The sequence below is a fragment of the Eschrichtius robustus genome, chromosome 2 (assembly GCF_028021215.1).
Source record: "Eschrichtius robustus isolate mEscRob2 chromosome 2, mEscRob2.pri, whole genome shotgun sequence".
Lineage (NCBI taxonomy): Eukaryota > Metazoa > Chordata > Mammalia > Artiodactyla > Eschrichtiidae > Eschrichtius > Eschrichtius robustus.
In genome coordinates this window covers 90169437-90182788 of record NC_090825.1, presented here as the reverse complement: position 1 = coordinate 90182788, position 13352 = coordinate 90169437, and the positions used below count along the sequence as shown (strand labels likewise).

The 13352-nt window shown below is 37.6% G+C and overlaps 1 protein-coding gene across 1 annotated transcript in view; it reads left to right on the top strand.

The window, feature by feature from the left end:
- Positions 1-12999, top strand: part of TMEM232 (transmembrane protein 232) — a 275976-nt gene extending 262977 nt beyond the window's left edge. The window contains exon 15 of the mRNA XM_068534862.1: positions 12856-12999. Within this exon, the coding sequence (XP_068390963.1) occupies positions 12856-12999 (144 nt within the window). The remainder of the gene's footprint in view (positions 1-12855) is intronic.
- The last annotated feature ends 353 nt before the right edge of the window (positions 13000-13352 follow it).

Genomic DNA, 13352 nt, shown 5'->3' with positions numbered 1-13352 from the left:
GTGGAGATTTGGAAAGGAGCTAAAAAAAGAATATATATATATATATATATATATATATATATATATATATATATATATATATACACACACACACACACACACACACATATTCACTTGCAATAAATGTATGAAGAATATATAAATTCAAGATATATATATGAATAAAGGTATAAGGATTCTGATTATTTAACTAGATAGATAGGTAAATACCTTTATTCTTAAATTATTCTTCAAAATTTTTAAATTCTTAAGTTATTCTTTAAAATTCTTAAAATTTGGCAACACACATCTCATGGATTTCCTCCTGTGTCCTGGGATATCAGCAAAGACTGGGGCTTGTAGCTCTGGGTTCACATTCTAGCTATGCCTCCTGGCAACTATGAAACACTGAGCACGTTACTGAACCTATTTGAGCTTCAGTTACTCACTTATAAAAAATTTACAATTTATGTAAAGAGTGGTATCAGTCAGAAGCTAATCAGAAAAACAGAAACATGCCAGTCATTTTAACAGAGAGAATTTAACATAAAGAATTGTTTTAAAAGGTGTTAGAGAACTAAGAAAATGAAAAGGGAACATAAAAATAATACAGAAACAGGAGACTACTACCACCTCTAGGGCCAGAGGATCAGAGAGATGAGGGTTGGATAACCAGAATCTAGAATCATGGAGGAAGCACCACACACAGTGGGACTCAGCCCTCTGAGGGGAAGCACTGCCCAGCTCTTGCTGGTACCTCTGATGGGGCATGCATGGTAAGTAGTTTTGAGAGCACAGAAAAAAAAAAAAAAAAAAGGACACTGGAACAGTTGTCTCTTGCTGAAACCAGGCTGCCAAGAGCAAGACAGCAAGAGGAGTCAAGCTCCTTCTTCTTCACCATCCTAGAACTCTTCCTGGAGTGTGCCTGTCCCTAACATCACAGAGCAGAGAGAAGAAGGGTGAGTTTGGAGCTGAAGGACACTAGTTAAATAACTGGAAAAGTGCATAGCTCAATGCCTAGAACCTATTAGGCCAAGCAATAAAATTATTCCTTCCTTCTTTTCTTCTGCATTTTCAGTCCTCTTTTCTGCTTTTTCTGTAAGCTTTCCCTTTTAAGTTAATGTAAATGGCTTAAAATGAAACTTTTACTACATTTTATCTTTTTAACTAACCCTTAATTCTTCCCGTAAGTACTTACTTTAACACAAATTCAACTGGTACTCTTTGTAATTTACTTTTAATATTATTTCTGCCTCAACATTAACAAAGGGTTCTATGAGTCTCAGAGTGGGTTAGACACCAGATGGATTTTTTTCAGCTCCTCTCATGTTGTTCAGCCTTAGTCATTTATTTTTCTAGTCTTCCCACTTTAAGTGAGAAAGAAGAAGGAGAATGAGACAGGTACTCCATGTCTATTTACCCTTTACAGCTCCTACAACTCTTATTCATCGTTAAGTGAGTCTACTATTTGGAAGTGTTAACCTATCTCAGGTCAGAATTTCTTTCTATCTAAACCTTGTTTCTATGCTACTCCATGCTCTTTGCTGACTTTTATTTAAAAAGAACAAGTCTAGGTCTTTCTACATTCATTTATTATAAATTCTCTAAAGGATTTCTCTTAGCAACCACCAAAACAATTTCTTTATCACACAGACTACTTCATGGACCTTTTACCTTATTGAGAATGAAATATTTATAGGAATTTTAGCTAGTTTCACTAGCGTATTAGAAATTAAAAGACATATATTAGGGGAGGAGAGAGAAAAGACAAATAGTAAACTCTGAGTAACAGAAACATAAAATAAGCATTTCTTTCAGTGCATTTAAAAAAGGAAAATCAAAAGATTTACAAGGTTTGTGGAGCATGACACAAAAAAAAGTTTAGGGAAGAAAATATCCAAAACAAATATCTTAATTTTGACATTAGTGAGTGGGTGTTTGAGAGAAAGGGGTATGTAGAGGTAATAGGTAATTTAAAAAGTAACACACAGCAACAATTTCAGAAACTCTATGGTAATGTTTAGCAATTACAATTCAAGTAATTGATTCTTCTGCTCTTACCTGTAAAAATCCTCTCTGGGACATATGACTGTAACTGCCTACTAGTTGATTTTGAATGACTGTTCTAATTTTTTAAAAAATTATCAAAAATATCCAAAGGGGACAGCAATCAGGATGTTGGAGTAGGAGGATGTGGGGCTCACCTCCACCCACAAACACATAAAAAATACATCTACATGTGGAACAATTCTTACAGAACACCACCTGGAAACTGGCAGAAGAACTCCTATACAACCAAAGATGCAAGACAGATCTCCATGAAACCAGGTAGAACAGAAGAAAAATAAAAAAGGATCAGGATGAGACTGGTGCCCCCTGGGAGGGATCTGTAAGGGAGAGAAGGTCCACACAGGTAGACCCTCGACCTGGGGAGCACCGTTGCCTGAAGGGAAATCTGCTGGGACAGATAAAGGGGCTGGAGAAGCCTAGGCAACACAGCTTCTGGGTGCTGAGTCTTGCATGGACAGGCCATGGGCAGGAGTATGCAGCTGTTTGTTCCCCAGTGGGAGCACTCCAGCTCTGCCCACTCCACACTGAAGCTTGGAGCCAAATCTGGGGTGGACAGATTCTGGGAGAGGTCTGCCACAGAGCAAGCCCAGGTCCCAGACAGCAGCACAGCCACCTCAATTCCTGTAGCCACAGCCTAGCACTAGGTCAGGGATAAACACAATGGAGAGAGGGACGCAACCTTGGGCTGCTTCTGGGTGGAACTGTGGACACCTGCAAAGACGGCACAAATGTTCACTGTGACTATATAGGCCTCATGTGCTTCAGTGCATGGCACGGTATGCTCTCAAGGGCAACAGAGTCTGATTGAACCCTTAGTGCTTCTACTTCAATAACTGGGGAGCAGACCTCACCCACAACAGGGCAGTAACAGGCACGGAGCAGAGGAGGCCCTACCCCACTTCCAGTGCTAGATCTGGACACCCAACACCAACCACATCCCCTATGAAGGGGATAATGGCTAGCACACTGAGGAAAGATGTGGCTGGTATCCATACAAAAACCAGCCCTCGAACCAAAAATATTGGACTCACAATCTACACAGGGATGCTCCCACATAAACCTTCCCTTCAAGACCACAGTAGAGAGGGTATTTTAATTTTTTGCTATTATAAATAATTCCATAATGAGCAATCTTTGAGTGTTATCTTTGTGCATGTGCATATCTCTGACACTTTCTATAGGTAAAATTCCTAGAATTAGGACTGCCAAGCTCCCAATTATGAGCAAGGGTATGAGCAAAAATAGAAATATCTTTACTGTTTTTCCTTATTTTAAAAATAATTTGTGCTTGTACATTTTTTCAGAAAATGTCAAAAAAATGTAAAAGAAAATACAAAACTTACTTTTAACCCCACTATCCAGAGATTAAACACTATTAATATTTTGGTAAAAAAAAAAAAAAAAAGACCACAGTAGATAAATGTTTCTCCTAAATTCATAGAGACAGAGAAACTGAAGTCAAGTGAAAAAGCAGAGGAACTACTCCCCATTAAAAGAACAAGAGAAATCCCCTGAAAGAACAAATAATGAAACTGACCTCACCAATCTACTAGACCCTGAATTCAAAAAGGAGGTACTAAAAATGCTAAAGGAATTAAGATTATTGATAGAAATGCAGATCACTGTAACAAGGAACTAGAAACTATAAAGTGGAGCCAATCAAAATTAGACAATTCGATTGCTGAGATAAAAACCAATCTAGAAGCACTGAATAGCAGACTAAATGACACAGAAGAAAGAATAAGTGATCTGGAAGACAGAATAATGGAAATCACCTAATCAGAACAGCAGACAGGAAGAAAAATGAAAAAAAAAAGCAACAAACATGATGTAAGGGATAATATAAAACATGCCAACCTACACATAATAGCAATTCCAGAAGGAGAAGAGAGAGAAAATGGGATCAAAAATGTATTTGAAGACATTATGGTTGAAAATCCGACACCTAAAGAAAGGAAACAGATATCCAGGTACAGGAAGCACAGAGGGTCCCAAACAAGATGAACCCAAACAGATCCACACCAAGATATATCGTAATTAAAATGGCAAAAATTAAAGAGATGATTTTAAAGGCAGCAAGAGAAAAACAGAGTCAGTTACAAGCAAACCCCCATAAGGCTATCAGCTGATTTCTCTGCAGAAAATTTGCAGGCTAGAAGGGAGTGGCAAGATATATTCCAAGTCCTGAAAGGGAAAAACTTGCAACCTAGGATACTCTACCCAGCAAGCTTATCATTTAGAATAGAAGGAGAGATAAAGAACTACTCAGAAAAAGCAAAAACCAAAGTAATTCAGCAGTACTAAACCTACCCTAAGACAAATACTGAAAGTTCTTCTCTAAATAAAAAAGAAGCAAGAATCTATAGGAAAGGGAAAATCACAATAGGAAAGGATTAAAGATCACTTAAATAAGCCAACAAAAAGACTTAAAAACAATCAAAAATTGTAAAACCATTTATAACTACAATTAACAACAAAAGAATAAGCATGAAGATGTAAAATGGGACATCAAAAAAATCACAAAATGTGGGGGAGGGGAGTATAAAAATGTAGAGCTTTTAGAATGTGTTTGAACTTGTGTGACTATCAATTTAAAGCAAGCAGATATAGTTAAGGTTTGACACACTTGAGATCCAGGGTAACCACAAATCAAAAATATACAACAGATTAACACAAACCAAAAAGAACTCAAGCATAGTACAAAAGAAAACCATCAAAGCACAAAAGGAAAAACAAAAAGAAGAAATTACTACTATATGTAAAATAGATAATCAACAAGGACCTACTGTATAGCACAGGGAACTATACTCAAAATTTTGTAATAACCTATAAGGGAAAAGAATCTGAAAAAGAATATATGTGTGTATAAAAAACTGAATCACTTTGCTGTACACCTGAAATTAACACAACATTGTAAATCGTCTATACTTCCATTAAAAATAAATAAGTGCTTAATATAAATTAAGAAAAAATAAGAAAAATCTCAAATTAACAATTTAACCTACCACCTAAAAGAATGAGAAAAAGAAGAGCAAACGAAAACCAAATTCAACAGAAGGAAGAAAATATAAAGATCAGAGAGGAAATAAATAAGAGATAAAAAAAAATAGAAAAGATCAATAAAACCAAGAGCTGGTTTTTGAAAATACAAACAAAATTGGTAAAGCTCTAGCCAGGCTCACCAAGAAGAAAAGAGAGGGCCCGATAAATAAATTAAGAAATGAAAGGAGAAATAACAACTGACACCAGAGAAATACAGAAAATCCTAAGAGAATACTATGAACAGTTACATACCACCAAATCGGACAACCTAAAAGAAATGGACAAGTTTCTAGAAACATACAGCCTGCCAAGATTGAGTCAAGAAGAAATAGATAATTTAAACAGACTGATCCTTAGAAGTGAAATAGAATCTGTAGTAAATTTTTTATTTCTGCAAACATAATCCAGGACCGTATGGCTTCACTGGGGAATTCTACCAAACATAAAAAGAATAATTTATACCTATCCTTCTCAAACTATTCCAAAAGATTGAAGAAAAAGGAACACTCCCAAAGTCATTCTATGAAGCCACCATCACCCTAATACCAAAACCAGAAATATACAGTACAAAAAAGAAAATTACAGGCCAATATCTTTGATGAATATAGATGCAAAATTTTCAACAAAATATAAGCAAACTGAATCCAACAATATATCATTAACCATGATTAAGTTGTATTCATTTCAGGGTCACAAGGATGGTTCAATGTACACAAATCAATCAATGTGATACAACACATTAGCAAAATGAAAGACAAAAAACCTCATAATCAAGAGATGCAGAAAAAGCATTTGACAAAATTCAACATCCATTCATGATAAAAATTCTCACCAAAATGGGAATAGAGGGAACATATCTCAACATAATAACCTTTTATGACAAACACACAGCCAACATAATACTCAACAATGAATAGCTGAAAGCCTTCCCACTAAATTCATGAACAAGATAAAGATGCCCACTCTCACCACTTCTATTCAACATAGTATTGGAAGTCCTAGCCACATCAATCAGAAAAGAAAAAGAAATAACAGGTATCCAAATTGGAAGGAAAGATGTAAAATTGTCACTATTTGCAGATGACCTGTTACTCTATACAGAGAACCCTAAAGTCTCCACATAAAAACTATTAGAACTAATAAATGAATTCAGCAGGGTAGCAGGATACAAGATAAATATACAGAAATCTGTTGCATTTCTTTACATTAACAATGAAATATCAGAAAGAGAAATTTTAAAAAACAATCCTGTTTAAAATCACATTAAAAAAATACCTAGGATTGATCTTAACCCAGGAGGTGAAAGACCTATATGCTGAAAACTATAAAACATCCATTAAGGAAAGTAAACATGATTCAAAGAAATTGAAGGATATTCCATGCTCTTGGATGGGAAGAATTAATATTGTTTGCTACCCAAAGCAGTCTACAAATTTAATGCAATCCCTATCAAAATACCCATGACGTCTTTCGCAGAACAAGAACAAATAATCCTAAAATTATATGGAATCACAAAAGACCCAGAATTGCCAAAGCAATCCGGAGGAAAGAGAACAAAGCTAGATGCATAATCCTTAAAGACTTCAGACTATACTACAAAGCTACAGTAATCAAAACAGTCTGGTACTGGCACAAAACCATATATATATACACACATTTATATAGATATGCATTATATATATGTAATATATATACATAATATATATACATTATATATATATACACATACACACCAATGGAATAGAATAGAGAGCCCAGAAATAAACCCACTCACCCCTGTGGTCAATTAATCTATGACATAGGAGGCAAGAATATACAAATGGAGAAAAGACAGTTTCTTCAACAAGTGCTGTTGAGAAAGCTGGACAGCTACATGTAAATCAGTAAAATTAGAACACTCCCTCATACCACATACAAAAATAAATGCAAAATGGTTTAAAGTCCTAAATTTAAGACGTGACACCATAAAAACTCCTAGAAGAGAAGATAGGCAAAACATTCTTGGACATAAATCATAGCAACATTTTCTTAGATTAGTCTCCCAAGGCAAAAGAAATAAAAGTAGAAATAAACAAATGGGACCTAATTAAACTTAACAGCTTTTGCACAGCAAAGGAAACAATAAACAAAATGAAAAGACAACCTATAGATTGGGAGAAAATATTTGCAAATGATGCGACCTTCAAGGGCTTACTTTCCAAAATATACAAACATCTCATACAGCTCAATATCAAAAAAACTAACAACCCAATCAAAAAAAGAGCAGAAGACCTAGCTCGACATTTCCCCAAAGAAGACATACAGATGGCCAAGAGGCACATGAAAAGATGCTCAACATTGCTAATTATTAGAAAAATGCAAATCAAAACTACAATGAGATATCTCCTCACACCAATCAGAATGGCCATCATCAAAAAGTCTACAAACAATAAATGCTGGAGAGGGTGTGGAGAAAAGAGAACCCTCCTACACTGTTGGTGGGAATGTAAATTGGTACAACCACTATGGAGAACAGTATGGAGGTTCCTTAAAAAACTAAAAATAGAGTTACCATATGATCCAGCAATCCCACTCCTGGGCATATATCTGGAGAAAACCATAATTCGAAGAGATATATGCACCCCAATATTCATTACAGCACTATATACAATAGCCAAGACATGGAAGCAAACTAAATGTCCACCAACAGAAGACTGGATAAAGAAGATGTGGTATATATATACAATGGAATATCACTCAGCATAAAAAAGAATGAAAAATGCCATTTGCAGCAACATGGATGGACCTAGAGATTGTCATACTGAGTGAAGTAAGTCAGACAGAGAAAGACAAATATAATATGATATCGCTTATATGTGGAATCTAAAAAAAAAATGACACAAATGAACCTATTTACAAAACAGATAGAGCCACAGATGTAGAAAACAAACTTATGGTTACTGGGGGGAAAAGGGGAGGGTGAAAAATTGGGAGATTGGGATTGACATATACACACTACTATATACAAAATAGATAACTAATAAGGACCTACTGTATAGCACAGGAACTCTACTCAGTGCTCTGTAATGACCTGTATGGGAAAGGAATCTAAAAAAAGTGGATATATATATATATATATATATATATATATATGTATAACTGATTCACTTTACTGTACATCTGAAACTAACACAACATCGTAAATCAACTATACTCCAATAAAAATAAAATAAATAAAAAATAATACAAATGAGTCTATATACAAAACAGAAACAGACTCACAGACATAGAAAACAAACTATGGTTACCAAAGGGGAAAGGGACAGGGGAGGGATAAATTAGGAGTATGGGAATAACAGATACAAACTACTATACATAAAATACTTAAGCAACAAGGATTTAATGCATAGCACTGGGAACTATATTCAATATCTTTCAATAAGCTATAATGGAAAATAATCTAAAAATATATATGTGTATATATATATATATAGATAGATAGATAGATAGATAGATATAAAACTGAATCACTTTGCTGTATACCTGAAACTAACATAGTATTGTAAATCAATTATACTTCAATTCAAAAAAATCCAAAGAAAGTTAGTGTATCATCTATAAATTCTTGTATTGCTTGAAACTCCTTAATTAGTAAATACAGTTCTTTCTTTCCCATATACCATCATATTCATCTCACTTAGTTCATACCACAAGGGTCTATAGGAGGGTTTTATCACAGTAGCGCTTTTAATATTTGGGGCTGGAGAGTTATTTACTATGTGGGTGGGGCATTTTGTGCATTTAAAGCTGTTTGGCAGCACCTCTGATCTGTAACCACTAGACACCAATAGCAGCCCCATCCCTTGTCCCCTATGAGTCCTGAAAACCAAAAGTACCCCGAGGGACAAAATCGCTCCTGGTTAAGAACAAAGGTTCTATACTTTCATTAAACTTGACTTCCCCATTTCAAGGATAATGTCTTAGTGATTTCTTTCAGGTTGCTTCCAAATTTCGTCCACCTACTCACACAATTGGTCACAAAAGCGCTCACTTTTGGTCAGCCAGTGACTCTCAATTAAAATCACCATGGGTCTCATGAAGCCTCTTTATCCCTCCTTACATCTCCATTTGCTGAAGTGGCAACATGAACAAGGGCACCCCTGTTTGTTTTTTATGTGATTAATCAATGATATTTACCATCTTCCCCATGGGCTAAATGTCAAAAATGATAGGAAGTTATGAAAACCTGCTCTGCCAATGCCTATGTAGAAAAGACATATCTAGTAATAAATTCAGCCCACACTGTGCTTCTCAGCCTTAGGCTGGCCACTTGAGACTTACAGTGTTTGTAAGGCTCCTTTTACTAATTCTAGCCATTTCTCTGACATGAAGTATGTGTTTGGAAACTTAGAGCAAAAGTCATTTTAAATTATCATCTTCTATAATATAAATTCATATATTTATATAGTTTTGCAAATTTTGTTGATGATTTGGTTACTTTTGAGCTACATGCATTTTTCATAGTGACATAGATTTCAAGGATAATTTGGCTTTAATGTTATTCGAGCTTACTTTTTCCTCCAATCATTCTAGCTAAGGGACCTATTTACATAATACCTAGTGCCTTGTTATTTTTTTATTCCTGCTTCATTGCAAAGCCAAAAATAAACAAAAAGAAATGCATTTCCAAAGCATTTTGTAGTTGGAAGATCATTGTGGTATCCAACTTTCTAGTGAAATTTCCCAAGTCAAAGCTATTTTGGAAAAGGCAAAATTCTCTTTTATGAATTAATGAACAAGATAGAGGTAAAACATTTTAGAATTGCCAATGTAACTTTTAAAATACATAGTCATCCTATTAGAAATCCAGTGATGCTTTGACCATTTACTTTCAAGTTTCTTTTTAAGGACATTCATAGCTTTATTTCATTGGAAAATTGAATTTGAACAAGTGCTAAATTCTCAGGAAGAATGATTATAGGTAGCTTCCTGGTAGGCCCACTTCAGCCAAAAGTCAAAGAAAGAGAAATATAATGCTCAGAAATTGTTTTTCAATTAAGTTAAACAACTGGCAGTCATTCCCCATACCTGGTTGAGGGAGGAGGGTGAAAAGAAAACTAAAACCTAGTTATTCTTTAATTACCAAATAATAAATGTTTGAAGTCCCTTGAAGAAGAACTTGAAAACCAGTTACAACCCTTGGAGGCAACACAGAGCCCTTGCTCATGAGAATAGGGAGATGACAAGAGGAATAAAATAGCTCATTAGATGTTACTCCTAGAAGAGATCTTAGAATTAATAATCTAACGCTCTCATTTTACAGATGAGAAAACTGAACACTTGAAATTCACCAAGTTAAACATGAGATATTCATTAGTTCATTCAATACAACTAAATTATGATGTAGGTACAATAATTTCCGTTGAATCATGAGGAAACAGAGACTTTTAGAGGTTAAGTAATGTGCCAAAATGTCACTTAAGTAAAAGATGAGGGTCTGTGAGCTCTTAAGCACCACACTACGGTCCCTCAGAGATTTGGCAAAATAGTGGCAATCAGGAATATTACACAGGGCCCCAGCTCTTGGCGTTCTGCAGACAATACTATGATACCATTCTGAGGCTCTCTCTGTCCAAACATATAATGCCATTTATGAATATACACTAACGATACAGAAGTAAAAATGGAAGTATATAAAGTTGAATTGATAGTGCAGCTTTAGATGAGCTCTCAAAAGAATTGAAAAGTTAAAGTTCTTAAAAAGTTTGACAATTCATGAAATGTATGTGAAATCATGATTGTTTTTAGTAATCATTCAAGAGTGTATAGTAAGATGCTACTCTCTATTCATTCCACTTTACAGTTATGATTATGATGGTTTGATAAGAGTAAATTATGCCTGGGAAGTGGAGGTGTAGCCAGTGAGAATAGTTTTGGTTGTGCCATTTCTGTGTCCTTGCAGAGTTACTGAATTCAGGCAAATGGAGGCTAGTTCCCTATTCCTTGAGTCTATGTCATTGTATTTGTCAACTAGATAGTGTTTGAACCTTGGAGAAAATCAGTTTTCAAAAAGGGTTTTGGTAGTAGTTGCAGCTAGATATACGGCCCCCAAATTCAAAAGGAAAGTCTAGGATTTTAACTCAGCTTTCCAAGCTCCTATTCTTATGTCTCTAACAATTCTACATCAATGTAACACACGTAATTTTTAGCACCACCTTATCTTGCAAGAGCACTGATGGTTTTATTAAAAACATGCCACTGGGGGGGAGACCTTCAAGACGGCGGAAGAGTAAGACGTGGAGATCACCTTCTTCCCCACAAATACATCAGAAATACATCTACATGTGGAACAACTCCTACAGAACACCTACTGAACGCTGGCAGAAGACCTCAGACTTCCCAAAAGGCAAGAAACTCCCCACGTACCTGGGTAGGGCAAAAGAAAAAAGAAATAACAGAGACAAAAGAATAGGGACGGGACCTGCGCCAGTGGGAGGGAGCCGTGAAGGAGGAAAGGTTTCCACACACTAGGAAGCCCCTTCGTGGGCGGAGACTGCGGGTGGCGGAGGGGGAAGCTTCGGAGCCACGAAGGAGAGCGCAGCCACAGGGGTGCGGAGGGCAAAGCGGAGAGATTCCCGCACAGAGGCTCGGCGCCGAGCAGCACTCACCAGCCCGAGAGGCTTGTCTGCTCACCCGCCGGAGTGGGCGGGGGCTGGGAGCTGAGGGTCGGGCTTCAGTCGGATCGCAGGGAGAGGACTGGGGTTGGCGGCGTGAACACAGCCTGAAGGGAGCTAGTGCGCCACAGCTAGCCGGGAGGGAGTCCGGGAAAAAGTCTGGACCTGCCGAAGAGGCAAGAGACGATTGTTTCGTGGCGCGCGAGGAGAGGGGATTAAGAGCACCGCCTAAACGAGCTCCAGAGACGGGCGCGAGCCGAGGCTATCAGCGCGGACCCCAGAGACGGGCATGAGACGCTAAGGCTGCTGCTGCAGCCACCAAGAAGCCTGTGTGCGAGCACAGGTCACTCTCCACACTGCCCCTCCCAGGAGCCTGTGCAGCCCGCCACTGCCAGGGTCCCGGGATCCAGGGACAACTTCCCTGGGAGAACGCACGGCGCGCCTCAGGCTGCTGCAATGTCATGCCGGCCTCTGCCACTGCAGACTCACCCTGCATTCCGTACCCCTCCCTCCCCCCAGCCTGAGTGAGCCAGAGCCCCTAATCAGCTGCTACTTTAACCCCGTCCTGTCTGAGTGAAGAACAGATGCCCTCAGGTGACCTACATGCAAAGGCGGGTCCAAGTCCAAAGCTGAACCCCAGGAGATGTGCGAACAAAGAAAAGAAATGGAAATCTCTCCCAGCAGCCTCAGGAGCAGTGGATTAAATCTCCACAATCAACTTGATGTACCCTGCATCTGTGGAATACCTGAAGAGACAACAAATCATCCCAAATTGAGGCAGTGGACTTTGGGAGCAACGATATATATATATTTTCTCCTTTCTCTCTTTTTGTGAGTGTGTATGTATATGCTTCTGTGTGTGATTTTTGTCTGTATAGCTTAGCTTTTACCACTTGTCCTAGGGTTCTGTCTGTCTGTTTTTGGGGTTTGTTTTTTTTAGTATAGCTTTTAGCGCTTGTTATCATTGGTGGATTTGTTTTTTGGTTTGGTTGCTCTCTTCTTTCTTATTACTTTTAAAAATTTTTAATAATTATTTTTTATTTTTTATTTTAATAACTCTTTCTTTTCTTTCTCTCTCTCTCTCTCTCTTTCTTCTCTCCCTTTTATTCAGAGTGGTCTGGACGAGAGGGTGAGGTGGGAGAGCCGAGTTCAAGGCATTGGTCCACCAGAGAACTCCCAGCTCCGTGTAATATCAAAAGGTGAAAATCTCCCAGAGATCTCCATCTCAATGCCAAGACCCAGCTCCACTAAATGACCAGCAAGCTACAGTTTTGGACACCCTATGCCAAACAACTAGCAAGACAGGAACAGAACCCCACCCACTAGCAGAAAGGCTGCCTAATATCATAATAAGGTCACAGACACCTCAAAACACACCACCGGATGCAGACCCGCCCACCAGAAAGACAACATCCAGCGTCATCCACCAGAACACAGGCACTAGTCGCCTCCACAAGGAAACCTACACAACCCACTGAACCAACTTTAGCCACTGGGGGCAGACACCAAAAACAACGGGAACTACAAACTTGCAGCCTGCGAAAAGGAGACCCCAAACACAGTATGTTAAGCAAAATGAGAAGACAGAGAAACACACAGCAGATGAAG